Here is a 26936-nt window from a genome sequence, read left to right on the forward strand (position 1 = left end):
TCCTACGAAATCTGCTGCATGCTTGTTTCAGTTGTTTTTCAAACTGCCAGGCAACTGGTATTGTTTAAAAGGAAATAAATATGGCAGCCTCCTCCACATACTCCCCTATGGAAGAATCCCAAGTTACAACACTTTACGCAAATTCCAGATCTGAGACTATGGGCTAGGTCCGGAATTAAATCTCTACAACGCATAATTAAAGACAGATCACTTCTAACTTTTAATGAACTAAAACAATTGTTCTCCCTCTCAAACAAAATGTTTTTCGGATACTTGCAGCTCCGACATGCTTTTTCGGCACAATTCCCTGACGGGGCTCCTATTTTAGAAGCAAGTGACATGGAACAGACTCATATGACACTTTATTTAGACAAACCCCTTTCAGCAATTTATTCGGCCCTGTTACAAAAGAATACTGAAAAACTTCTCAGTTGTCTGGAAAAATGGAATCGGGATATCCTTGGTTTAGATAACACTGATTGGGAAGATATTCAGAATGATTTTATAAAAACTCCTATTTCAGCCAGAGATAGACTAGTACAGGTCATATTTTTGCATTGAACATACCTTACTCCCAAAAGGATGCAAAAAATCTGTGATTCCAGCAGTATATTATGCTGTAGATGTTCCGCCGAGACTAGTACATTCTTTCACATGTTCTGGAGCTGTGATAAATTAAAACCGTTCTGGGACAAAGTATTTTTTACTATCAATGACATTTTGAATTCCCAATACTTCTGCTCACCCAAACTAGCTCTACTTGGTTTATTTGATGAACCTTCCTGTAGTAAACACACACAATACCTAATATTTTATGTTGTTATGCTCGTAAAGTAATACTACGAGTGTAGAAAGGTAACACCTTGCCTTCTATAAATCTCTGGAAACGCACAGTAAATAAAGCCCTTCCGCTATTTTGAATGACCTATAAAAATAGTTATTGCCCGCAGTGATTTGATAAGATCGGGGCACCATGGTATAATAATACTACGACTGCTGGTTTTAACACTGTAAGTGAATATCTTGTATTGCCAGCTCTTAGATGCATGAAATCATTCATTGGCAATAACCATCTTAGGAAGTGACCCAGGGGTGAGCCTAAGAGCTATCTTTTTTCCTTCTCTCTTTTTCCTTCTTCTTTCCTTCTTTTTCTTCCTCCTTTCTATCACTTAACTCTTTTCTCTTTCTCTATTTATCTCTCGCTTCAGACAACACCAGTTCATCCAGCTTGGACTTTGTTTTAAACCACTGTGGATTATTGGTATCTTTTAACATAAACTCAATATTATTACGGCTACTGGACATGTACTATCTCTGTGATTATATATCATACTATCAATGTAGTTGTGATTGCTATTAATTTTGTATTATCCTTTCCTCCCGGAGAACAATGCTGTCATATCTGTATCTTGTTCTTATGTTTAAATAAAAAATGATTTGTTAAAAAAACAAAAATATGGCAGCCTCCATATACTTCTCACTTTAGGTTCCCTTTAACTTCCCCTTATTTATTACACTCCTAACTAATGTCTAACTATAATTGATACCTCACATAATCTTTGCTTCAACTACACCACCAGCACCCAATCTAATGCCCCTCAACCACTCTTCAGCACAGGTGGTTTTCAGCAACACTGTAAAAGCACAGTCTAACAAATTTCTAACAACATTTCTGATTCCTTTCTGTCAATGATGGCAATCCAGTAGCCAGAACAAACACCAGCACCAAAATCAGCTGCAGGGAATTTCACGACTAAGCAATGCAGCCTCTAGATATTATGGATACATAAAGTTACCTCTTCCTGTGCCCATATTGCTTTGATCAATTTTGTTTTATTTAACTCTGGTCCTAATTCCTTGGGAGTTACTCAAGCCATGGTTGATCTGCCTTGCATCCTAGCTTTTAGCTTGGTCCCTTTACCAATAATTAATCTAGGGCTAATTGAAGTGTGAACTGAAGACTCTAGCTAGGCATACACTACATAAAGTATGTACAGTTTGTGTCTGTAGCGCTCAGACAGAAATCATACCACACTAGAAATAAGATTCAAGTTCAGTTCAAGTTCTGTTTTATATTCAATCCTGACCCTCTCTCCTAATGACATATGGTATGTCCACCAGTCAATCTTCCTTGCATGTACCACGGAAGAAACATAAAATATGCGACACATAGCGTATTTCTGCCACTAATCAGCACCACGATTCTCCCTGTGGTCATGAGCAAAGTGCACTGCCACCACACATGATCCAATTTGTTAAAAGCTCACCAACTATTGTAGCTGATTTATTCATAGATCAGCAGTAAGGGTTTTATCAAATCGAAGCACTGTCCTCACACTGTTACTCCAGCATTTCTCAATATCATGGGAAATGAAACAGAAAAGGGCAAGATAGTGTAATTCTGTTATAAACATTCGTTCAATTCTGTGTCCCAAAGTATTCTTAGTGTCGCAGCAACCAGCGTGCCTCCACCAGCATGCATATACAATTCAAGGCTCACCGGAATCAATTGCTGACCGTTTAAAGACCAGTGATACCAGCTCAAACTTTTCCATCAACTAGGCATTCAGCCGCAACAGTCTCCTTCTCCCTTGCAAGTACATTCCACAAAGTAGGCTTTCCGACAATGAACCTTAAAACTGAAATGCTTCCAATAATGTAATAACATTTTATTTAATAGATTAAAAGAAGTATTGTACTCGCATTCCAGTAGAAAAATATGCGCATATCATAAAAATAGTCAGAGCATCCTCGTGTGCCAGCCAGCATCTTCTCTTCCATGCTCAAGCTCCACCCTACTAGTTTCATCAATGCTGCCTCATCAGGGGCCTGGCCACTCAAGCCAGCCGCTTCCCAAAAATTCAGGTCAGGAGAACTGTCACCACTGTGATACCACCTAAGGTGTTGTGATGCAGAATTCATGTAAAGTGAAAACTGTATGTAGACTGTGGTATTTGAATAGAACACAAGGCAGGAGCCTTAACACAAAAAACTACATGAAGTATGCCTAGTGTAAAAGGACCACTAACGCAAAATGTATAAAAATGAAAACTAAAAAGTATTTATACTGAAGAGAAAGCCAGTAGGAGGGATAGTAAAGGATTTACAATTAGTTACAATTACACTGTTTACACATTCATGACACCCTGCATGTCACAGCTTTTACTGGCGGTTTATGGGAGGCTGTACTGTGTGCTGCGGGAAGGGGGGGGGGGGAGCAACAAATCATAATTTTGAAGCAAAAAAACATTGATGTCTACTACAGGTGATAGACCGTGAAGTATCCCAATGGCATTTTAGCTAGTAGTAAAACTGTCATCTGATTTTAGCCTCAGTGCTAAACGGAGAGATGCATCAGCTCTTCTGCTACGTGCAGAGGTTGTCCTCTGCTGTGCCTGTGTATATGGGGAGGGGACCTTGATCTATAAAGTCTCTGCGTGGCTAAAATCAGGTGACAGTTTTACTACTAGCTGAAATGCCATTTGGATACTCAAAAGTCTATTACCTCTAGGAAGGGGGAATGGTGTTTTGCTTCAAAATGATGGTTTGTTGCCCCTTACCCCGCAGCCTGCAGTACAGCCTCCCATAAGCTCTCAGTAAGAGCCATCACATGCAGGCTGTCATGAATGTGTAAACAATAGTGTGATTTATTTTTTAACAAATTATTAACCCTTTACTATTGCTTCTACTAGTTTTATCTTCAGTATGAATTATTTTTAGCTTTATTTTGTTTATACATTTTGCTATAGTGGTCCTTTAAGAATGGTCGTAAGTTTCCATAATTGAAGTAACATTTCATTAGAGTCAATGTTTATACAGAATCTAACATCTTATCTATTTAAAAAATTGTGCAGTTTATCTGTACATTGTCTTTCAAAAATGATGTATGTATGATAATGAATGAATTATAATTCAAGCTGTTATCTTCTTTAAACAGGCCACAGCATGTCTAAAGCATGTGTCATCCAAGGAAGATCATGAAAACATAATAAAACATCTTGAGCAAACCATTGAAGATTTAAAAGCTAAACTTGCTGAACATGAAAAGCAATACAAACAACCAGGCATGCCTACAAATATTGTACAAGATCCCAATTCTGAGTTTTATGCCCCACTAAATGGAGAAAGCCAAATTATATCAGTAAAAAACATAGAGGGAAAATCTGTGCAGACTTCACCCACAGAGGAGATTGTCTCAAAGGAAGTGCCTTTATTTTGTGTACATTCTCATCCTGGATCCACTGTAACTGATATTAAAGGTATACACCAGCCAGTGTCATCTACCGTGGAATGTAACTCACAGCTGAAATATGATGCTGAAGATTTACAAAGACAATCTCTTTCAGAAAATGAGAAAGGACCAGCTAAAGATACATCTTTGCCATACTCGTCACAGACATTTACCTGTGGAAATAAAGTTACTACCGGTAGTAATATTGCTGATGTTAAGGTTACTCCAACATTAACTGCTTCTTCTTACCATAATGCACATCACTCAGACTCAAAACTATGCACAGAAGATGTTTCATCAGGTCTCACATCTCATGGATCATCTACTTCAAATTCAAGTGCTTATTCTTATTCTAATCTTGATACCAATCTACCACTACTTCCTTCAGCTTTTCCTTCTGAAAATAAATCTTGTAGTGCAATTCCTCCTCCGCCACCACTCCCGTGTTTTACTTCTGTAAATGGTCTTCCAGCAGCACTACCCGAGCAACCATGCAACAACTCAATTCCACCTCCACCACCACTACCACAGCAGTCATTTCCCTTTGTATTAATGTCATCACAAGTACCATGTCCTACCACAAACATTCCTACATCAGACCTATTTCCATTACTTAATGGTTCTAGTTCAATTCCTCATCCTCATCATCCCACAGCATCATATATGACTACAGTTCCATATCCAGTTTCACATAGTGCATCAATTCCGCCTCCTCCACCGCTACCTCCTCCTTCAGCTCTCTCTTTCTCATTAGGTACCACTGCAGTGCCTTCTCCACCTCCACCACTTTTAGCACGTGGTTCAAATGCAACTCCTGCTCCTCCACCACCACCTCCTTTACCAGGGAGCACTGAAACTCATTCTTTTCATCAATTATCACAGTCAAATATAAGTGCAGGTTGCCCTCCTCCACCACCACCACTCCCTTCACATCTAGCTTTAGTGCCAGGTACTTCTTTAATTCCTCCATCTCCACAATTACTACAACTACCTCCACCACCACCTCCTCTTCCAGGTTTTACCTCAGCTCAACTTCCACAACCCAATGGAATCCTAATACCTCCTCCTCCGCCACTTCCAGGTTCTTCTGCAGTTCATTCTATACATCCTCCTCCTCCTCCCCCACCTCCATTACCTGGCACTATCGGTCTTCAGGGTATTCCTCCTCCCCCACCTCCACTTCCAGGCACTATTGCATCTAATTATATTCCCCCTCCTCCTCCTCTTCCAGGCACTATTGCAACTCATTCTATTCCTCCTCCTCCTCCACCTCCTCCACTTCCAGGCACTATTGCATCTCATTCCATTCCTCCTCCCCCTCCTTTTCCACCATTATCTACTAATGCATCAGCTCCTCCTCCACCACCCCCACCACTACCTCCATTAAGTCGTCCTTCCTTTGGGGTGATACAAAATCACCCTCAACAACCTCATTCATCAATACCAGGTTATCTACAACCACCTCTGCCTGCTGGACTATTATCAATAGGACTGAGCCATGATAAAGGAACCCGAAAAGCTGCAATTGAACCATCAAAGCCTATGAAGCCCCTTTACTGGACACGAATTGAACTACATGGAAAAAGGTATATTAAATGTTATCATTTAAAACTAGGGTATATGGATATAGGCATATTGGCTAAGATTTTACTTAGTTGATCATTTCAGTGAATAAAAATACCCTCAGCTATTTATTTTAATTTCTGTACACACGTTTGATCACTGTTGGTAAAAAAACAAGTGATCCTCAACAGTAATGCAACAAACAAATGACGTTTGACGGCATTAGAATTCAATGATGGCACAATGACGGGCTACAGATCAGATTGTTAGAAAAACGGGCTACAGATCAGATTGTTAGAAAAAGCTCAAAACTGAGGGCCTGGAAGTACGTAACTAGCCACCTGTGAATTTTTTAAATCACTTTTTTTACGCAACGTTTTACCTCTGTTTTGAAAGATACTCGGCCAACCCTTTGTTCCTCATTCATTATGGGCAATACAGTGTGTGTATGAGACTATACTGTTCTTCAATCAATCAGTTTCAGAGAACACCAGTAGTGTTGGTGTACTAATTCAGGTTGTTAAAATTCGGGAAACCAGAAATTGCCCATCACCATACTTCATCACCCAGACATGTGGACAGGGTCAAATGGAGATCACTTATTTGCTCTTCACGATGCGTTTCACATGGCTCACATGCAACGCAACATGAAAAGCAAAAAAGTAAACTGACCCTGTCCACTTATTTGGATGCCGGGTTGAGCTGATGGGCGTATTTGGGTTTCCAAATTTCAACAACCTTTATTCAAATACCAAAACTACACACGAGAAAGAGTTTTGTGAATTTTGAATTTCTTATATTACTACATAAATATGCCTTTCTAATGCAGGGTCTAAAACTAGACAATATGGAAACAGTTAAACAAAACAGACCAAAAAATGATGGTTGCTTATTTATCCATTGAAGAAATGATCCAGCATTATATATTTGTGTGTGGCAAAAGTATGTGAATGTTTGCTTTCAACTTACTATTGTTTGATCATAGCAGCAATACTTGCAATTAAATGTTTTTGGAAACTTTTATCTCTGGAATATCAATTTGCAGAAATTTTAGGCTAGTCCTCCTCACACATCAGATTGAACTCAGAGATGATCTGACAAAACTGCCCATTTCAGTTAGTTTTACAACATTTCAATAGTATTAAGAGTTGGAGTTTGATCAACCAGAGCAGTAACTTTCTTCTGCTTTAACTCTTTTGAGACTGTGACAGATGTATTCGCGTACATTTCAACAGAACAAGAGTACGTAAGTGTGGTGCATCCCATAGAAATAGTGAGCTATCTGACCATCTGGCTGCACTTATTATGAGTACCTGCTGTCGCTGGACGTGTGCTCTACAAACAGTATGCAAGAAGAAACAGTTCAAATGGAACCACAAAGATCACAGAGGCGTGCACCATCTATCCAAGGATTTAATTCCACAATGGTGACAGTGTTACAGTACAATCTGCTTCATTTCATCTAAGTGCTAAGCCTTACAACATTCGTGCAAACATGGGTGGGTCTTACATGTGTAACTGGCTCTAACACGGAGAAGGTGATGCAACTGGAAGGGGCGGGGTTTATGCCCCGACTTAATTCCAGAAGCTCACGATCTCCTCTTTGACTGGTACGCAGCATGACCAAGCGTCAGGAGATGCAAAACGGCTGTCGCTTGCCACCTTCTGTGCCCACCACCCACCACCTACCTGATGACCAGTTACACCATGGACATGTAAGACCCACCCATGTTTGCAAGAATGTTGTAAGGCTTAGCACTTAGATGAAATGAAGCAGATTGTACTGTAACACTGTCACCATTGTGGAATTAAATCCTTGGATGGAAGGTGCACGCCTCTGTGATCTTCGTGGTTAGATTTATTTGTGTGCCATTGTCTTGCTGCATGACTAGGTTTTCTTGTTCTTCAGTACATGGATGGATATCCTCCACTTTCACTGTAGTTTTTGTTTTGTTTGCACAGTTCAATTCCCAATGTACAGTATAGCTCTATCAATAATGGAATCCCATCCAAATGAAGCACAGCAGGTATAAACCATGATATTATTATAAGTATTTATATTGCCAACATCAGGGCTGGTTCTAGACTTTTTGCTGCCTTGTGAGAATGCCCCCCCCCCCCCCCCTCCAATTTTGAATGATCATACAGCACCTGACAATTTACTCTGCTTCATTAAATGTTCTCACATGACTTGCTGCAACCCAACACATAAGCACACTGGCTGGCTGTGAGTCTGTGTCAAACAAACTGCTCACCCTCAGCCACTCCATTCCTCCTCAGTCAGGACAGCAATGCCACCTCCCCCATTCTGCTGTGCAAGCCACATGAAACACTGCTGCTCTCCTGCTCCCCCTCCTCACTCACTGTCAGACTGTCTCACACAGCACAGCAAGCTGTTTTTCCCACTTGCTCTCCTTTCACTTCTCCTCCTACTCTGACTGCATGCTCTTAACAGTACACAGTGCTGTCCCTGGAATCTCTGCGCCTGATGCAAATGTTTCACCTTGCTTCATGAGAGAACCGGCCCTGGCCAACCTCTTCCGCAGAGCTGTATAAAGTATATACTGTCTTGTTACTTAACTTTCCCTTAGAGGAGCTCACAATCTAATCTCTACCATAGTCATATGTCTATGTATGTATATATAGTGTATCTATTGTAGTCTAGGCCCAATTTGGGAGAAAGCCAATTAACTTATCTGTATGTTTTTGGAATGTGAGAGGAAACCAGAGTGCCCAGAGGAAACCCACTCAGACAGGGGGAGAACATACAAATTTCATGCAGATAGTGCCCTGACTGGAATTCGATCCGGGGACCCAGAGCTGCAAGCCAAAACTGTTTACTATGCCAACGTGCTGCCCACTAGCATATTTTGTATATTATTTTTTAAATGGAAAAGGTTCTTATGCTTGACTGCATTATTTTTCTCCTATGCCATACATCAAACGGTATGTTTAAGTCCAAAGTTATATTTTGTCTCATATTTTTTTCAGCATTTACAGCTTTCTTTTTTACCCATACTTGGTAGAGTGTTTATGGGCAAAAATGTACTTTTTGGATAGCAGTCTAGATAGCTGTCTTTTTGCAACCCTACCACATTGACATTTGATAGTGCAATAGAGGCATTTAGCTCCTCACTTATTATCCTGGAGTTCTTTGAGATTTCCTGGAGTATTAACTGCTTTAATTGATTGCCTACTCCCAAGAAGAGTAACAGTGGTGTGGAACTGCCTCCATTTTTGCATGATCGGCCTAACAGTCAACTGGGAAATTTTAAAGAATTTTAAAATACTGTAATTTTGTAACCTTTTCCAGCCTGGTTAACATCAATAACTGTTTTTCAAAGGTCTTGATAAATCCTTTCCTTTGAGCTTTGACACATTTCCACACATCTGTGGTAATTGAAGATCCAGATTTCTGTTCTTTAAAGTAAGTTACTCGTACCTGATTATCACCCCATTGTGTGAAATGCCTGTCTTCAATTTCCCCTTCAAATGAACTTAAAAGTCTAGAAATCCACATACATTTGACAAACACAAATATGCAAGTTTGAAAGATTTTATTCAGTGATTAAATGTTTTAATGTTTTAATGTTTTGGACTCCTTCAATTAATCGGTTCCTAATTTTAATATCTACTGTCTAGTTTAAGGACTTCATACTTATGTCATGCTCATGAAAAATATTTACAATTCAAAAGGGTTTACAAATTTTAAAACACCACTGTATACTAGTTTCTGCCAATATTCTTTAAATTTGTTTAGGGATATACAGTAATTTAAGGTGGAATTCAGGAATACAACTTCACATTTAAAATGAATCAGTACTTAGGGCCCTTTCACAATTATGTGCGGTGCTGTCAGTGACGCACCACACAATATGTGTGACACGCATGTTGACATGAAAGTCGATTGACTTTCAAGTTAACGTTCACAGTACCAAAAGCGTTCCCACATGTTACCATGGGAACACTTTATTGCATGAAGCTTGTGATTTCCCCACCATGCATGCCTTGCGTTGGTAACACGTGCACATGTTGGATAGTGTGAAAGAGCTCTTAACAGGAGAGCTGAACATACTCTGTTCTTATCTCACTGGTTCACTTTGTTTTAAAATGACAGATGTGCTTCAACTACATGTATATCCTCATAAATCGCCTTACAATATACACATTGTTGTCAATATTTATTTCCTATATTACATATTCTTCAACAAATTCAAATTTTTACAGTGATTATATTGCAAATATAAAAATTAAATGTGTTTTGCTTTTACTTTTAGAGATATAAATACCCCTCTAATTTGGGAAGATGTTAATGAGCCACAGGTAGATGTTCATGAACTGGAATGTCTGTTTTCAAAAACTGCAATAAAGGAAAGAAAGAAGCCTATTTCTGATACAATAACCAAGACAAAGTCCAAACAGGTGAGTGCTAATATTATTTATCACAGTCTATGAAGCCTGTGTTGGAAAGGCTGGGGCTCCAGAGCCTGGAGGTACCTCCATTGCTTAGGGCCAGAAGGGAGCATGTCATTTTTTAGGAGCTATATGGAACTGGAACAGAGCTGAGGGTGATTGTTTTTTAACTGAACTGGAGCTGTTATAATGATAACATACTCTAGACCTGAAGCTCTGGAGACCTGAAGCGTCTCCTGACAATGCTAACTCATCTATCAAAAATGACAATGATCAACAGTTAACCACTTCCCCTCCCCCAAGATGAGTAACTACGCCCCTGCACTGCATTTCCCCATATCTTCTTGCAGGAACGTAGCTACTATGTCCCTCTCTGCCGTGCACAGTTCCCATTCATTGATCTAAGTTCCCGTGTGAATGAACGCCGCAGCCTATGAGACGGCGCCGTCATTCACAAAATGTAATAGTTACACGTCCATGCATAGCTTCCTCTTTGCGTAGTAATACTATGCATAGGGAAGTTTTATGCGAGGATATCTTGTAGCCAAAAAGTAAAATTACATCTAAAAACATTTTTTTTACATTTTAAATGAACCCCTTACCTCCCACATCCCCAAAAGTTACCCCAAAAAAAATGTTTGTAAAAGAAAAATAAAATAAAAAATGTACAATAAAAAAACAAACAAAATGTTACCTTAGGAACTGAACTTTTTTAATATGTATGTCAGAAGGGTATATTACTATGGTATATTATTTATGGGCTAGTAAGCAGGGATGGACACAGAACTGAAAAAATGCAGCTTTATTTCCAAATAAAATATTGGTGCCATACGTTGTACTAGGGAAAAATTGTAAACATTGCAATAACCGGGACAAATGGGCAAATAAAATGTGTGGGTTTTAATTACGGTAGCATGTCTTATTTTTCCTGTTAAAACACATTTAGAATAAAATAATTCTTAGCAAAAAGTACCCCCCAAAGAAAGCCTAATTGGTGAAAAGAACAAGGTATAGATCATTTTGTTGTGATAAGTAGTAATAAAGTTATAGGCGAATGAATGGAATGAGCACTGACAGGTGAAAATTGCTCTGGTTTTTTAAGGGAAAAAAAAACCTCGGAGGTGAAATGGTTAAACTGTCTCAGTGTACTTAAAGTGTATCTCCACTTTCATTACAAATGCTATTGCAAATTGCATCAATATTAAAACTGTTTAGTGATTTAATATTACTTAAATAACTTTTTTGCTTAATTCTGAAATCATTAATGATTTTTAAATTATGATAAATTATGCTTCCTTGCAGCCATAGCGCTAACAATTGTTTGTGGATGTATCCAGCCGGCTTTTCATTTTTATTTCCCTGTTCAGTTAGGGCTGTTTCACGCAAGTGGCTGAACTGGATTCACAGCGTGCAGTTCAGACTCTGACCTATTGGTCACTGAGCTCCTTACAGCAGTAATTTTATGTAGCCAATAGGCAGCATGTGTATGTGTAATCTCAAAAATATCAGCATTTGACAGCAGCAAAGAACTGCCCACGTCTGAATGTGGCTGCAGCTGCTCACAGATGTGCCTGCATGAGACAGTCACCTCCGAAACTCTCATAACCAGTGATTCCCAGTACCTGGTGGCTGCACTGGAGTAGCAAACAGGCAGTGGATTCATTCACTGCAGCTGTCCATGTGAGTCTTAGAGCCAGTTCACAGTGCTCAGTTGCACTGCATCGCAGAATACTTCTGCATGTCAACTTACTGCCCATATTATCCTATGGGCCTGTTCACAGTACTGCATTGTAGCGCGTCTGGGCCCTTTCGCACTGGGGCCGTGTGGTAAATTTACCACACCATGCCTCCAGGGAATGAATGTCTGTGGGATAGTTTATACTACCCACAGTGCGGTGCGCCAGAAGTTCCCTATCTAACGCGAGTACCTACCTACTTTACAGTGCGGCTCCTGCAGCGATCTGCGGCATACCAGAAGTCATGCAAGTCTATGTAACGCGCGTGCATTTAGAAAAACCAGCCGCAGTTTTTAGCGTTGCGCATGTGCGGAAGCATATTTTAGCAATACACTTCCGCGCACGTCATCTAATGCCCAACAGGAAGTGAGTGTCACTTCCTGTTGGACAGATGCCAGACAGGGATTACTGTGTACTAATGTGGTAATCCCTAAAGGCCTGTTTTTGGTGGAGTGGTGCGGTGCGGTGCAGCATTAATGTCTATGTCCAGTCTCCATAGCAGTTCACACTCATTATAATTCAACTGACCACTGTGCCTTAGTGCTTCACCCATACAAAATAAATGTGCTCACCACTCATAGCTGCATGGTATTATGCCAAATGTTTGCTTCAAATAACACATACACAGATGCAGATTAAAATGATTCTGGGGTGATAAGGATATGGAGGCTGCTATATTTATCTACTTGTAAACAATTCATGTTGCCTGGCTCCAGTGCATCTAATAAGCCACAGACTCAGAACGCGGATGCAGATTAGGTACCCTGACTAATATCTGACTACACTAGTTGCTTGCTTGTTTCACCTGTGTGATTTAGACACTACTAAGGGGATTTAGCACATGATGAATGAACTAGGTGGGTAAAGCTAAAAAGTTGGTCTGGAAAGAAAATCTCACATTTGTGTATCATACTTGACTATGGATATGGTAATTTTTTTAATACGTTTATTTAATACTTTACAGGTTGTTAAGCTTTTAAGCAATAAAAGGTCACAAGCTGTGGGAATATTAATGTCTAGTCTTCATTTAGACATGAAAGATATTCAGAATGGTAAGCATAATTATTTTCTAAACGTTTGAATATTTTTTTACAACTTAATTTTTGTTTTATCAAACACTTCTCAAAAAATAAAGGGAACACAAAGATAAGGCATCCTAATCTGAATGAATGAAATATTCTTAATAAATACTTACATAGTTCACATAGTTGAATGTGCTGAGAGCAAAATCACACAAAAATTGACCTCCCTACAATGCATGGGCAAGCTCCTGATGAGTTGGCGAATGGTCTTTTGAGGGATCTCCTCCCAGACCTGTTTTAAAACATCCACCTCCTGGACAGTTTGTGATGCAAAGTGGCATTGGTGGAAGGAACAAAACATGATGTCCCAGATGTGCTCAATTGGATTCAGGTCTGGGGAACCGGCGGGCCAGTCCATAGCATCAATGCTTTCGTCTTGCAGGAACTGCTGACCAATTTCTTGCCACATGAGTTCTAGCATTGTCTTGCATTAGGAGAAACCCAGGGCCAACCGCACCAGTATATGGTCTCACAAGGGGTCTGAGGATCTCATCTCAGGAACCTAATGGCAGTCAGACTACCTCAGGCGAGCACATGGAGGGCTGTGCAGCCCCCCAAAAAAATGCCACCCCACACCATTGTGGACTGCCAAAGTGTCCATGTTGGAGGATGTTGCAGGCAGCAGAACGTTCTCCAGACTGTGGCACATCTGTCACATGCGCTCAATGTAAACCTGCTTATATTTGTGAAAAGCACAGGGCGCCAATGGTGAATTTGCAAATCTTGATGCTAAATGGCAAATGTCCTGCACAGTGTTTGACCGTAAGCATAACCCCCACCCTCAGCCTCCTAATAGAAATAGAACATTAGTAGCACAGATATGAGTCTCATATTGTTTCTAGTACAGGAAGAGTTAAGAAACTTCCGTTGTTATCTATGCAAAAGAGCTTCTCTGAGCTTTCTGACTAAGTCAGAGAGCAATGCTATTTTCTGAAGCACTTATCTCCACCTGTCTCTCACTGTTTCTTGTTTGTTAAATGTTTTTCTGCCAAGAAGTTCAAAGGGTAATTAGCTCTGCTCTGTTTCATCATTTAAAATACAGAGTGTCATTTGTAAACTACAAATATTAGAGAATGATGCAATGTTATAGAAAAACAGTTGTATAACTGAAAAAAAAAATAGACTCTTTTCTTTTCTACTAATGTTCTATTAATTATCTGTACTACACATACAATTCATTTCTTCATAAGTTTCTTTTCCACGTCAGTGTCACTTTAAATAAAGCTAAGTATCCACAGGAAGATTAGATCGGGGAACTGCATAACTAATGATCAATGATCTTTCCACGATCTATTTCCAACATCGCAACCGTAAAATGTCAATGACGGAACATGAATGGTCACGCAAACAAACATTTTAAACAAAACTGTTTTAAACAAAACTGTTTTCCTGCCAAAGTTTATTGACTTTTGTGGAAGATTGAACGATTGTTCCCAATGTGATTTGTCATGATGGTCTTTTATAACCAACTAGTGACCTTAGCCCGTTTAAAAATGGGCTAGGTCTGTCTACGCGTGCCTGCTGCGCACTCGTACACAGGCCCATCCCTTCCTCCCCTTCAGTGTCTCTGTGTCCCTCCCTGCACATGCACAGTGCTACAAAACATACACACAGGGACATGGGACGCAGAGACACTTGGGTTTTATTATAGAGGATGACCATCGCGCTTTGTTGGCCATCTTTAACAGACGTTTAACAAATTTTTGTTAAGCAACGGTTATGCGATATCACACGGAATTAACAATCATTGGTGAAAACAAATGAAGCAATCTTGCCATAGGTATGGACCTTAACATATTTATCGATAATTGTTCCTTCATTAGAAAGCAGTAGCACTAGATTATTAAAAGCAATTCCAAATTAAGATGTGAGCATTATATTTCATAATTTGATTGTGCCAAACATATAAATGTAATAAACATTTTTACTTTCTTAATTATTCTAGCCATCTTGAAAATGGACTATTCAATTGTTGATTTAGAAACACTGCAAGCTTTATATGAAAATGTAAGTACAATTAAGTATAATTTAAAGGGGACTGGTAGAATAAAAAGGTTTTGTATACAATACAATGTCAATATGTATATTTCTTTATATGATTATTTTTTTAAACATTTACAGTAAATACACTTACTGGTCACTTTTATTAGTTAAACCCCTTCAATTGTTTAACACAAATATTTAATCAGTTAATCATATGGCAGCAACTTAAAACATTTAGGCATTAAGACGTGGTGAAAACATATTGCAAAAGTTCAAACAGAGCATTAAAATGGCGTGTGAAGGATTGCGGAGAAGCCGCCGCTTGTGCTGACAGTGAGGCGGCGGTTTCCGCGCACAGAGCGGCGGTTTCCTCACAGCAACATGCGTCTGGGTTATCTGGACCTAGTAGTGCACACAGATGGAGAGCCATGCGCGCGCGCGCCGCAAGACAGGCTCTTTATGCCAATAGGAGAAGGGTCAGCTGATCGGGACGGTCAGCTGACCCCAGCTCAGCAGATGATTGGTTAATGGGAGCTGGGCGGCGCTGAGGAGCGCTTCACAATATATATCTCTTGCTGTTCAGTTGCTGGTTGTCTGGCGTTGCGAATACCTATGTGTTAGCACTCAGACCTTAGTCAGATCCTTCAGTGTGGTGGAACCAGGAGGACCTGTGAATCCACACTTAGCCAGTTTACTGTGTTATTCATTAGACCAGTTCCAGGGTGTAGAGACCACGGACCTCACACCCCAGACTAGGAATACTGTGTATCATCTGTGTTATTCATTAGACCAGTTCCAGGGTGTAGAGACCACGGACCTCACACCCCAGACTAGGAATACTGTGTATCATCTGTGTTATTCATTAGACCAGTTCCAGGGTGTAGAGACCACGGACCTCACACCCCAGACTAGGAATACTGTGTATCATCTGTGTTATTCATTAGACCAGTTCCAGGGTGTAGAGACCACGGACCTCACACCCAGACTAGGAAACTTGTGTTATAATTCTGTTATACTTCAGACTAGTTCCAGGGTGTAGAAACCACGGACCTCACACCCAGACTAGGGAACTTGTGTTATCATTCTGTTATACGTCAGACTAGTTCCAGGGTGTAGAGACCATGGACCTCACACCCAGACTAGGCATTGTTTGATATCTGTTATGACTTTGCTTTCCTGACCATTCCTCTGATCTCTGATTCGGTACCTTGCACTTCTGATATTCCCGTTGCCAAACCCTGCTTGCCTTGGATACCGAATCAGCCTTCTGTCTTTGTACTTTATCTGTCTGTGTGTTGTCGACCGGCCTGCCTGACCTGTCTGACTGTCACACACCCCTTGGGTGCTCAGTCTTCCTGCAGAGGTCCCCTGCTTCTCAGAGGGGGCACTGCTGCAAACCAGTCAAGGCCTGCTCCCTCCTGGAGTCCTTGACTGCAGTAGAGTCTGTTTCTACTTATTGGACCACCTGCTACCCCGGTGGTCCGATCCATACTGTTACACCAAACACTTACACGCTTCAGGTGCCCAGAGGTTAGCGATATATCTGTATTATCGGTGATTCTGCAGATCATCAATAATCAGGTATATATCTGTATTCTTGGTGATACTGCAGATCGCCAATAATCAGATTCTCTCTGTGTGCTGACACCCATCGTTACAGAACGCCAGACCAAACCAATATGGACGCACTGAGCAGTCGTCTTGACACACTCACCACTTCGGTGGAAAATCTCATCAGAGTGATGGACGGTCAGCAGGCCCAGATCTCTGCTTTATCTGGGTCACTACAAGTCCTTCAGACGACTGTAAATACAGTGCGATCCCCTCCAGTTACAGATTTGAGAATGTCTGTACCCGAAAAGTTTTCTGGCCATAGATCTGACTTTCAGAATTTTAAAAATCGTGTAATGTCGTATTTTGAACTAAGGCCTAACCTGTCAGGAACAGAAGCACAGAGAATTATCTTTATTAAGACCTTACTCTCAGGGGATGCTCAAACCTGGGCGTATAATTTAGAGTCAGGGCATGAAGCACTCAGGTCAGTTGAGGAGTTTTTAAGTCCATGGCCATAATTTACGATGATCCAGACATTTCCTCTACCGCTGAGCGGAAGTTAAAGACCTTGCGTCAAGGTAAGGATCCAGGTTGAGGTTTATGCAGCTGAGTTCAGGAAATGGTCAGTGTCGGCTAGGTGGGGGGCTTTTGCATTGCTAGATTGTTTTCTATCAGGGTTATCAGACGCAGTTTCAGGATTGATGTTGGGATACCCTGAACCTAAAACCATGGAGGTAGCAATCTCTTTGGCAGTACGGGTTGATCGTCAGTTACGATATCAAAAACAAACCCGTGGTAAAGACCGGACCAGATATGTCTCCTATGCCACACCTCCACCTGCCTCACCGCCACCTGAGCCAATGCAGATTGGTCAGTCCAAATTGATGCGGTCAGAAAGGAATCGCAGGGAAACAGAACAGCTCTGTTTATAATGTGCAGAGGAGGGTCATAGAGTGCAGAATTGCCCCAGGAAGTCGGGAAACTCTGCCGCCTAGGAGTAGTCAGAGGTAATACCCTAGGCGCACAGTCTTTACCTCTACATGACAATCGTCTGTTACTTCCCTGTTCTGTCACATGGGAAGGTCAGACTGTTTCCACTGAAGCTTTCATTGATTCCGGTTCCGCGGCTAACTTTATTGACTACGATTTTGCTAAAAGATTGGGAATACCCATGCTCCCCTTAGATCAGCCGATCCGGGTCACTGCTGTAGATGATTCTCCTCTGCAGAGTAGACATCCGTTATCCCGTACTCCTAGTCTACAACTCAGTGTGGGGGTCTTACATGGGGAGAGTCTGCAATTTCTGGTTTTGCATATGGCAACCTCTACCATCATTCTTGGCATGCCCTGGTTACAAATTCACTCGCCTCAGATAGACTGGGTTTCAGGTCAGCTAACGAGCTGGTTGTCCAATTGTTATCATCATTGTTTAGCGAAAGTAACTATGGGTAATACCAATATTCAGGTTGAAGGTGTACCAAGACAATACGCAGAATCCTAAGTCAGCGGACAAACTTCCCCCCCATCGTACCTACGATTGTCCCATTGATCTGAAATCTGGTTGTATGCCGCCCAGGGGTCATCTGTATAATCTATCTGGACCTGAGAAACTAGCCAAGCAAGAATACATCAGGGAAAATTTGGCGAAAGGGTTCATCCATCCCTCTCGTTCACCAGCAGGGGCAGGTTTCTTCTTTGTAAAGAAAAAAGACGGAGGCCTCCGTCCTTGTATTGATTACCGAGGGCTGAATAAGATCACAGTGAAAAACCGCTACCCGTTGCCTTTGATTGACGATTTGTTTACGCAGGTGACCAATGCCAAGATTTTTTCCAAGCTAGATCTCAGGGGTGCATACAATCTAGTCCGTATCAGGGATGGTGACGAATGGAAGACAGCGTTCAACACACCCGACGGGCATTACGAGTACCTAGTGATGCCCTTCGGGTTGTGCAACGCGGCGGTCATCTTCCAGGAGTTAATCAATGAGGTGTTCAGGGAAGTGTTGGGGAAGTTTGTTCTGGTTTACTTGGACGATATACTGATCTTTTCGCCCAGTCTCTCTGAACATCGCCAGCATGTCAGATGAGTTTTAAAAAAGTTAAGACAGAATCAACTTTATGCAAGACTAGAGAAATGCCTCTTTGAGGCAGAGTCAGTAGCCTTCTTGGGGTACATTATCTCCACATCTGGTCTCTCGATGGACCCAGGGAAGGTTTCGCTGTCCTGGAGTGGCCTCAGCCAGTGGGGCTGAAGGCACTTCAGAGATTCCTGGGGTCTGCTAATTACTACAGAAGGTTCATTAAGGGGTACTCAACCATCATCACTCCTCTCACCAGCCTCACCAGGAAAGGGGCTGACACTCATCACTGGTCACCAGAGGCTCATGCGGCCTTTTCTAACCTAAAGAAACTGTTTTGTTCTGCCCCGACACTGAGGCATGTTGATGTCGCCTTCCCCTTCATTGTGGAGGTTGATGCCTCAGAGGTGGGGGTGGGAGCTGTGTTATCTCAGAAGTCAGGCTTGCAAGGCAAGTTGCACCCATGTGCCTATTTTTCTTGCAGATTTTCACCCGCTGAGAAAAACTATGACATTGGCAACCGTGAGCTCCTGGCCATCAAATTGGCATTTGAGGAATGGCGACACTGGTTAGAGGGTACAGAACACATTATTACAGTTTATACAGATCACAAGAATTTGGAGTATATTGAGGGGGCTAAGAGACTTAGCCCTCGCCAGGCCCGGTGGTCCCTGTTTTTTGCAAGATTCAGATTTGTAATCACGTATACTCCCGGAAGTAAGAATGTCAAGGCCGATGCTCTCTCCAGGTGTTTTGAGCCCGAGTCAGTGCAGCCTGCAGTTCCTGAAACCATCCTACCCCCAAAGGTAGTTTTGGCAGCCACTGAGACATGGAGAGATTGGACAGCCACGTTGAGTCCCTACCAACAGGATGTACCAGAGGGAAAGCCTGAGGGGGTCATGTCTGTGCCGTTGCCTTTCCGCTTGCAAATCCTACAATTCTTTCATTCTCACAAAAATGCTGGTCATCCTGGAGCCACCAGAACTCAGGATCTACTAGCTAGATGTGTCTGGTGGCCTACTCTGCCTATAGATTGTAAGGAATTTGTAAGAGAATGTGCTGTATGTGCAAGAAGTAAACCCTCTCGTCAGGCCCCCGTTGGCACTTTACAGTCCTTGCCAGTCCCCAATGAACCCTGGACTCATATTTCCATGGATTTTGTAGGTGAACTTCCTCGGTCTGAAGGCAAATCAGTCATTTGGGTGGTAGTGGACCGGTTCAGTAAGATGGCACATTTCGTCCCTCTGAAAGGACTCCCCTTCAGCCCAGGAATTGGCTGATCTCTTCATCCTGCACATTTTCCGGCTGCATGGCATTCCGGAAAATGTAGTGTCAGATCGGGGAGTCCAATTTGAATCAAAATTTTGGAGGGCCTTTTGCCATCAATTAGACATGGAACTCGCATTTTCATCAGGCTACCACCCACAGACCAACGGTCAGACCGAGAGAGTTAACCAATCGTTGGAACAATTTCTCAGGTGTTACGTTGCTGATGCGCAAACCGATTGGGTAAAGTTTTTGCTGTTTGCAGAGTTTGCGCACAACAACCTGAAGAGCTCTTCTTCTGGGTTCTCCCCATTCCAGGTGGTGTCAGGGAGATCACGTAAGTTTGGTCCTTTTTCAGTCGCTTCCACTCCTTTCCCAGCTCTGGAGGATTGGAAAAGGGCTCTGAAAGATATTTGGGCAATGGTTAAGAGGGACCTAGGGAAAGCATTTCAAACCCAGAAGAAGCAGGCAGATAAACATCGGTCTGTAGAGTGGAGATTCCCTCCAGGAGATTTGGTGTGGGTGTCCACTCGTCACTTGGCCTTAAAACAATTGTCACCCAGTTGGGCCCTAAATTCATAGGACCTTTTCCAGTGGCGAAGAAAATCAATAATGTCACTTATGCCATTGATCTCCCAGCCAGTATAAAAGGTGTGAGATAATTTCATGTGTCCCTGTTGAAGCCAGCAGTGCAGGTGGACTCCTCTCCCCCCCCCCCCCCCCCCTGTGTTGGTGGATGACCAACCAGAGTATGAGATTGAAAAGACCCTGGATTCTCGCCTGGTACAGAATTCGGTACAATATCTGGTCCACTGGAAGGGATATGGCATGGAGGAGAGATCTTGGGTGCCAGATTGTCGCATGCATGCGGAAGAATTAAAGAAAGAGTTACATGACTTACATCCTGGGAAGCCTGGTGGAGAGTGTCCGGAGTCCACTCCTCGGGGGGGGGGGAGATACTGTGAAGGATTGCGGAGAAGCCGCCGCTTGTGCTGACAGTGAGGCAGCGGTTTCCGCGCACAGAGCGGCGGTTTCCTCACAGCAACATGTGTCTGGGTTATCTGGACCTAGTTGTGCACACAGATGGAGAGCTACGCACGCGCGTGCCGCAAGACAGGCTCTTTATGCCAATAGGAGATGGGTCAGCTGATCGGGACGGTCAGCTGACCCCAGCTCAGCAGATGATTGGTTGATGGGAGCTGGGCGGCGCTGAGGAGCGCTTCACTATATATATCTCTTGCTGTTCAGTTGCTGGTTGTCTGGCGTTGCGAATACCTATGTGTTAGCACTCAGACCTTAGTCAGATCCTTCAGTGTGGTGGAACCAGGAGGACCTGTGAATCCACACTTAGCCAGTTTACTGTGTTATTCATTAGACCAGTTCCAGGGTGTAGAGACCACGGACCTCACACCCCAGACTAGGAATACTGTGTATCATCTGTGTTATTCATTAGACCAGTTCCAGGGTGTAGAGACCACGGACCTCACACCCCAGACTAGGAATACTGTGTATCATCTGTGTTATTCATTAGACCAGTTCCAGGGTGTAGAGACCACGGACCTCACACCCCAGACTAGGAATACTGTGTATCATCTGTGTTATTCATTAGACCAGTTCCAGGGTGTAGAGACCACGGACCTCACACCCAGACTAGGGAACTTGTGTTATCATTCTGTTATACTTCAGACTAGTTCCAGGGTGTAGAGACCACGGACCTCACACCCAGACTAGGGAACTTGTGTTATCATTCTGTTATACGTCAGACTAGTTCCAGGGTGTAGAGACCACGGACCTCACACCCAGACTAGGTATTGTTTGATATCTGTTATGACTTTGCTTTCCTGACCATTCCTCTGATCTCTGATTCGGTACCTTGCACTTCTGATATTCCGTTGCCAAACCCTGCTTGCCTTGGATACCGAATCAGCCTTCTGTCTTTGTACTTTATCTGTTGTGTGTTGTCGACCCGGCCTGCCTAACCTGTCTGACTGTCACCCACCCCTTGGGTGCTCAGTCTTCCTGCAGAGGTCCCCTGCATCTCAGAGGGGGCACTGCTGCAAACCAGTCAAGGTCTGCTCCCTCCTGGAGTCCTTGACTGCAATAGAGTCTGTTTCTACTTATTGGACCACCTGCTACCCCGGTGGTCCGATCCATACTGTTACACCAAACACTTACACGCTTCAGGTGCCCAGAGGTTAGCGATATATCTGTATTATCGGTGATTCTGCAGATCATCAATAATCAGGTATATATCTGTATTCTTGGTGATACTGCAGATCACCAATAATCAGATTCTCTGTGTGTGCTGACACCCATCGTTACAGAAAGAAAGGGAATTTACGTGACTTTGAACTCAGCATGGTTGTTGGTGCCAGGAGAGCAGGTTTGAGTATTTCAGAAATTGCTGATCTGCTGGAATTTTCGCACACAAACATCTCTAGGGTTTACAGAGAATGGTCCAAAAAGAGAGCGAGTGTCAGTTGTGTGGATAAACATGCAGCAAAATTATCAAACAACTTTTGTTGTGAAATGAGAAGGCGTAATTATACTGACAGGAAAAAGAGAAAAGATGTTGTTAGGGTTAGGCAAGAGAAAGGGGAGACCTTAGTGTTACGTTAGCAGTCATTAGCACAGAGAAGTGGACAAGGCACACAATATACCCAATCAGTTCAGATAATGTACCATCATCCTGGTGTACTTATAATGCATTTAGATAGAACAAAGTGCACAGGTATATAAAAGTATGTCCAGTTTGCCAACTGTGAAATGGGGACATGACTTGAAGGTGTAGTGTGTATCAGTGGGTGGGGTTTAATGCTAGCTGCACACTATTAGATTTTCTGGCAAATTAACTGTCATATCAATTATTTGCAACAAGTCCGATTTGATTTCAGATCGATTTCCGAACAGTTTCGATCAATTTCTGATAGAAGTGAACGGAAAACAGAAATCGATCAGAAAATGATCAGAAATCAGATTGGACAAGTTGGAAACAAACAATCAATCTGACAGTAAATCTGCCAGAAAATCTCATAGTGTGTACCTAGCATAAGACACTAGGTTGTTTTGGGCCTATAGGTGTATATCTGGCCATGGGCAAACAGCATCCCTCATGCTTGTGATACCTCCAGTTTGGAGCTCTTCTGTCAGGTTTTTATACCTCAGTCCAGAGCCGGGACAAGGTCCTCCAGCACCCAAAGCTGAAAAACGAAAGTGCGCCCCCCCATCCTTCTCACCCCAGCCGTCACACACTGATTGCTATTAGACTAAGAGGCGCCCCAGGACCTCCAACACCTTAATCTCTTATTTGGGTTGCAGTCACTGCCATGTATCCCCTTTTCTTATTTCTCCCTGCTTCAAACACAATAGGGGAATGATAGCTGAATGAGTTGTGCGCCCCCTCCTACACTGCGCCCTGAGGCTGGAGCCTCTCTCGCCTCTCCCTCAGCCCGGCCCTGCCTCAGTCTACAGACACCTGCAATGGTCAGTGGCATTCAATGTGTAATTGCTTGTAATAGATCAATTGTAAAATTACTAATTCGGACCTATAAGACTCGAAGGAGGAAAAGGAGAGAAAAGAGGGTCAAAGGGATATAGGAACTGTCCCTGTAAGAGAGGGAATGTTGGAGCATACTATATAAATGTGCATTACAATTTGTGACATTTGTGTCCAAAGAGGTCTAGTGCAAGATTGAGGCAACGAGAGAAAAACCTTTATAATTAGAGTAAGTTCTTTTGTTGCATGTTTATTATCATAATGTCTATCTGAAGCATTAAAACAAAGCTACTCCCCTTTTGATTGGTAATAAAGTAAAGAGGACTGCTACATATTCATAGTAAAGGAAGGGCGTTGTGTCAGTGATGAGCGAAAATGCCAATATTATTTTCATATTACATGTCACAAAAATAAAGTAAAATTTGACTTTTCATGATTTTCCACGTTAAAAAGTAAGATTTTTCCTGTTTTTTGTGAATTTTTCACATTGAAAAGAAAAATTTGTTTTCTTTGACCATATAATAGCAAAATAACATTTTTGATGTGAAAATAACTTATATGCGAATATTTGCAAGCAACACCTTTTAGCATCTTCTAGTTATCTTCCATTGTGTAGTTCCCCTGGTCTGTATTTCACATTATGCTGTAGCAGAGACTGAGCTACATGCCTTGCATCTTTCACCACAAAATAGTTCCAGTTCCTTTTTTAGTTTACATTATTTTGTAAACCACAGTTCAAGTGATTAGGATGTGGAATATATTGCCACAAGATAACCTTTTCCCGAAGTGTTTCCGATCGTAATTCGGAAATCGGAAAACCACAACTCGGTAATTTTAGTCCAATCACAGAACTAAGAAGCATGGGACCAATTAGAGAATGCTGAATTTTTCTGCAAAATCTTTATTTAAAGCCAATAAAAAACATGTTTTCTGTTTTTCTGAGTTTGTTTATTTTCTGATTTCCATTTTTTCCAATTTTCTTTTTCATTTTTTGCATTATTTGATTAAAAAATGACTAATAAAATACTCTTCGGGGGCGCATGCGCGGCGCGGAAGAAGATGGCTGCTTAGGCTAAGAGCTCCGTGGCGTGGCCGCACTACAAAGCCCTCGTTCTACTGCACTAACCGCGCAACAAGACTGGACATACCGGAATTTAGCTTGTGAAGCCCTGCAGATCCCGTATGAGACGATCCAAGAGGCTGACAGCTCCTGACAATCATAATCTGGACTCATACTTCCTGAGGCCTGCACAGCACACAGCCCAACCTAAGATGGCGTCTAAGGCTCAGAAGGGAGAATCCGCTGACTTCGTCACGCGGCAGGTACTGGAAACGTGCTTTACAGATTTTCAAGGAAGAATCTCCTCGACTGTGAAGGAAGCAGTCTCGGCCGCACTAGCTGACCTTCGGTCCGAGGTTGCCTCGGTGGCGGCCCGCACCTCGAGGGTAGAGCTGGACGTGGAGGACTTACAAAAAAGATGCACCCAGCTTGAAGAAGAGAACGGTAAGCTATCAGACACAGTGGCAGATATGCAAAGAGCCCAGGAAGATCAAGAAAATCGTGATCGCAGATCCAATTTAAGATTCAGGGGGGTCCCTGATTCGGTTAAACCTGCGGACATTAAGTTTTATCTAACCGAGCTATGTAGCACCATTTGCCCGGATGTGGCCCAGTCTATGTGGCGCTTCGATCGAGCGCATAGAGCGATAGGCCCCAGGCCTGAGGGAGCTCCTTTATTGCGGGACATTGTGGCTCGTTTTCATTATTTTGAGGCGAAAGATGCCATATCCACAGCAATAAGAAATATGTCATATTATACATTCAAAGATCAGGATATACAGATTTTTAGTGACATTTCCCCAATCACGCTGGTGAAACGCCGCAAACTGAAACCGGTTACAACCTTATTAAGAGATAAGGGGATTCAATATCGCTGGGGGTACCCATTTAAGCTAATAGCTATAAAGGAGGGCAAATACCATGCCATATCAAACCCGGATGATGCATCAGATCTCTTAAAGGGACTTGGTCTCAGCATGCCGAAGGTTACAAAATCTGTCCCAAACAAATCAAAAGGAAATGTGTCTCCGATTCTTCCTTCTGAGGTCTCTCATGATCACCTGTCCACCTGATCGACTGGAACACCTCCGAAGCTAACTTTGTTCCCACTCATTAAAAACCATGCGGAGAACTTCCCTCCTCAGAATTTTAGCTAAGGCCTAGCCAGGATAGGCCTGACCGGCCAGACTCTGACGTTGTCCTCATGCTACCCCCCATATGGCGCGAAGCGGGTCGCGTCCAAGCAGGGGACACCAACACCCTTGCATACTTAATTATTAAGGTTACTACTAAAAGGTTATTTGCACTCTGCATGTTATTGCTAATTATATTTTTTTCAACAGGTTCTGTGGCAGTATGCAAATGTAACAGTTTATGCTTGTCATTTAAGGGGGTCTCTTACCCCCAGGGTTTCTACTTCTCTTTTTCTTCTCTGTCCTCTACCTTTCCTTTCTGTCCTATTCCTTCAGTCAGCTATGGAGCTCACCAAATAAACTATACTTATGTTCGCTTAGACCTCCCCTGGGATCCAGGCATTCAAGATGAAATACCTCTACACAAACTAAAATGGTGAAACTGTTAACATTAAATACTAAAGGATTAAATTCGGTACGTAAACGGTACCTAGCCTTAAAGGACCTGGAGAGATCTAATGCAGATTTTGTATTTTTACAGGAAACCAGGTTTTCATCACAGAAACCTGGATATTTAAAAAGCAAGAAATATCCTGTTTCATACCTAGCTAGTGCCAATGTTAAGAAAGCAGGTGTAGCCCTTTTAATACATCATAAATGCCCGTTTATAGTCTCTAAGGTGCACAGTGATCCCAGGGGACGTTTTCTAATTGTCCAAGGCACACTACATGGAATCCATTTGGTTTTAGCTTCCATCTACGCCCCTAACGACCACCAACTGCAATTTGTAGAAAAAACACTCTTAAAAATTGAGAAATTGGGATGTCCTAATATAATCTTGGGAGGAGATTTTAATTCAATAATTTCACCTATAAGAGACAGGAAATCCGAACTGCTGCCACTTTCATTTCCTACTATCTGTAAGACTTCACGCCAATTTAGACTACTACTCAAACAATTTGGTTATCTGGATGCCTGGAGAGTTCTGCATGCAACAGAATTAGATTTCACCTTTTTCTCACACACCTCATCCACATACTCGAGACTGGACTATTTTTTTATATCCCCACATTTGCTTTCAACACTGATCTCATCTACTATAGGCCCAATAACGTGGTCGGATCACGCCCCAGTAGAGTTGCTTCTTAATTTAACACGAAGCCCCCATACACCCTCAGTTTGGAGAATGAATGACAGCATCTTAACTGATGAAGAAACAGCACTCAGTATTGAGGAAAGCCTTAAATTTTATTTTGAAACCAATGAGGGATCTGTTCCACATTTCTCAACAGTATGGGAGGCCCATAAAGCCTGCATCAGAGGGAAATTGATAGGCATCAC

General features: G+C 42.2%; 1 protein-coding gene across 3 annotated transcripts in view; it reads left to right on the forward strand.

The window, feature by feature from the left end:
- FMN2 (formin 2) overlaps nt 1-26936 on the forward strand; it is a 123213-nt gene that overhangs the window by 35424 nt on the left and 60853 nt on the right. For all 3 annotated transcript variants that reach the window (XR_011019395.1, XM_068231779.1, XM_068231780.1), the window contains exons 5-8: nt 3938-5817; nt 10072-10216; nt 12908-12995; nt 14971-15032. Coding sequence is in view for 2 of the 3 variants with exons in the window: in XM_068231779.1 (XP_068087880.1) it covers nt 3938-5817; nt 10072-10216; nt 12908-12995; nt 14971-15032 (2175 nt within the window). In the remaining variant the exon portion in view is untranslated. The remainder of the gene's footprint in view (nt 1-3937; nt 5818-10071; nt 10217-12907; nt 12996-14970; nt 15033-26936) is intronic.

This window comes from Hyperolius riggenbachi, chromosome 4 (genome assembly GCF_040937935.1).
Source record: "Hyperolius riggenbachi isolate aHypRig1 chromosome 4, aHypRig1.pri, whole genome shotgun sequence".
In the NCBI taxonomy this organism is placed as follows: Eukaryota; Metazoa; Chordata; class Amphibia; order Anura; family Hyperoliidae; genus Hyperolius; species Hyperolius riggenbachi.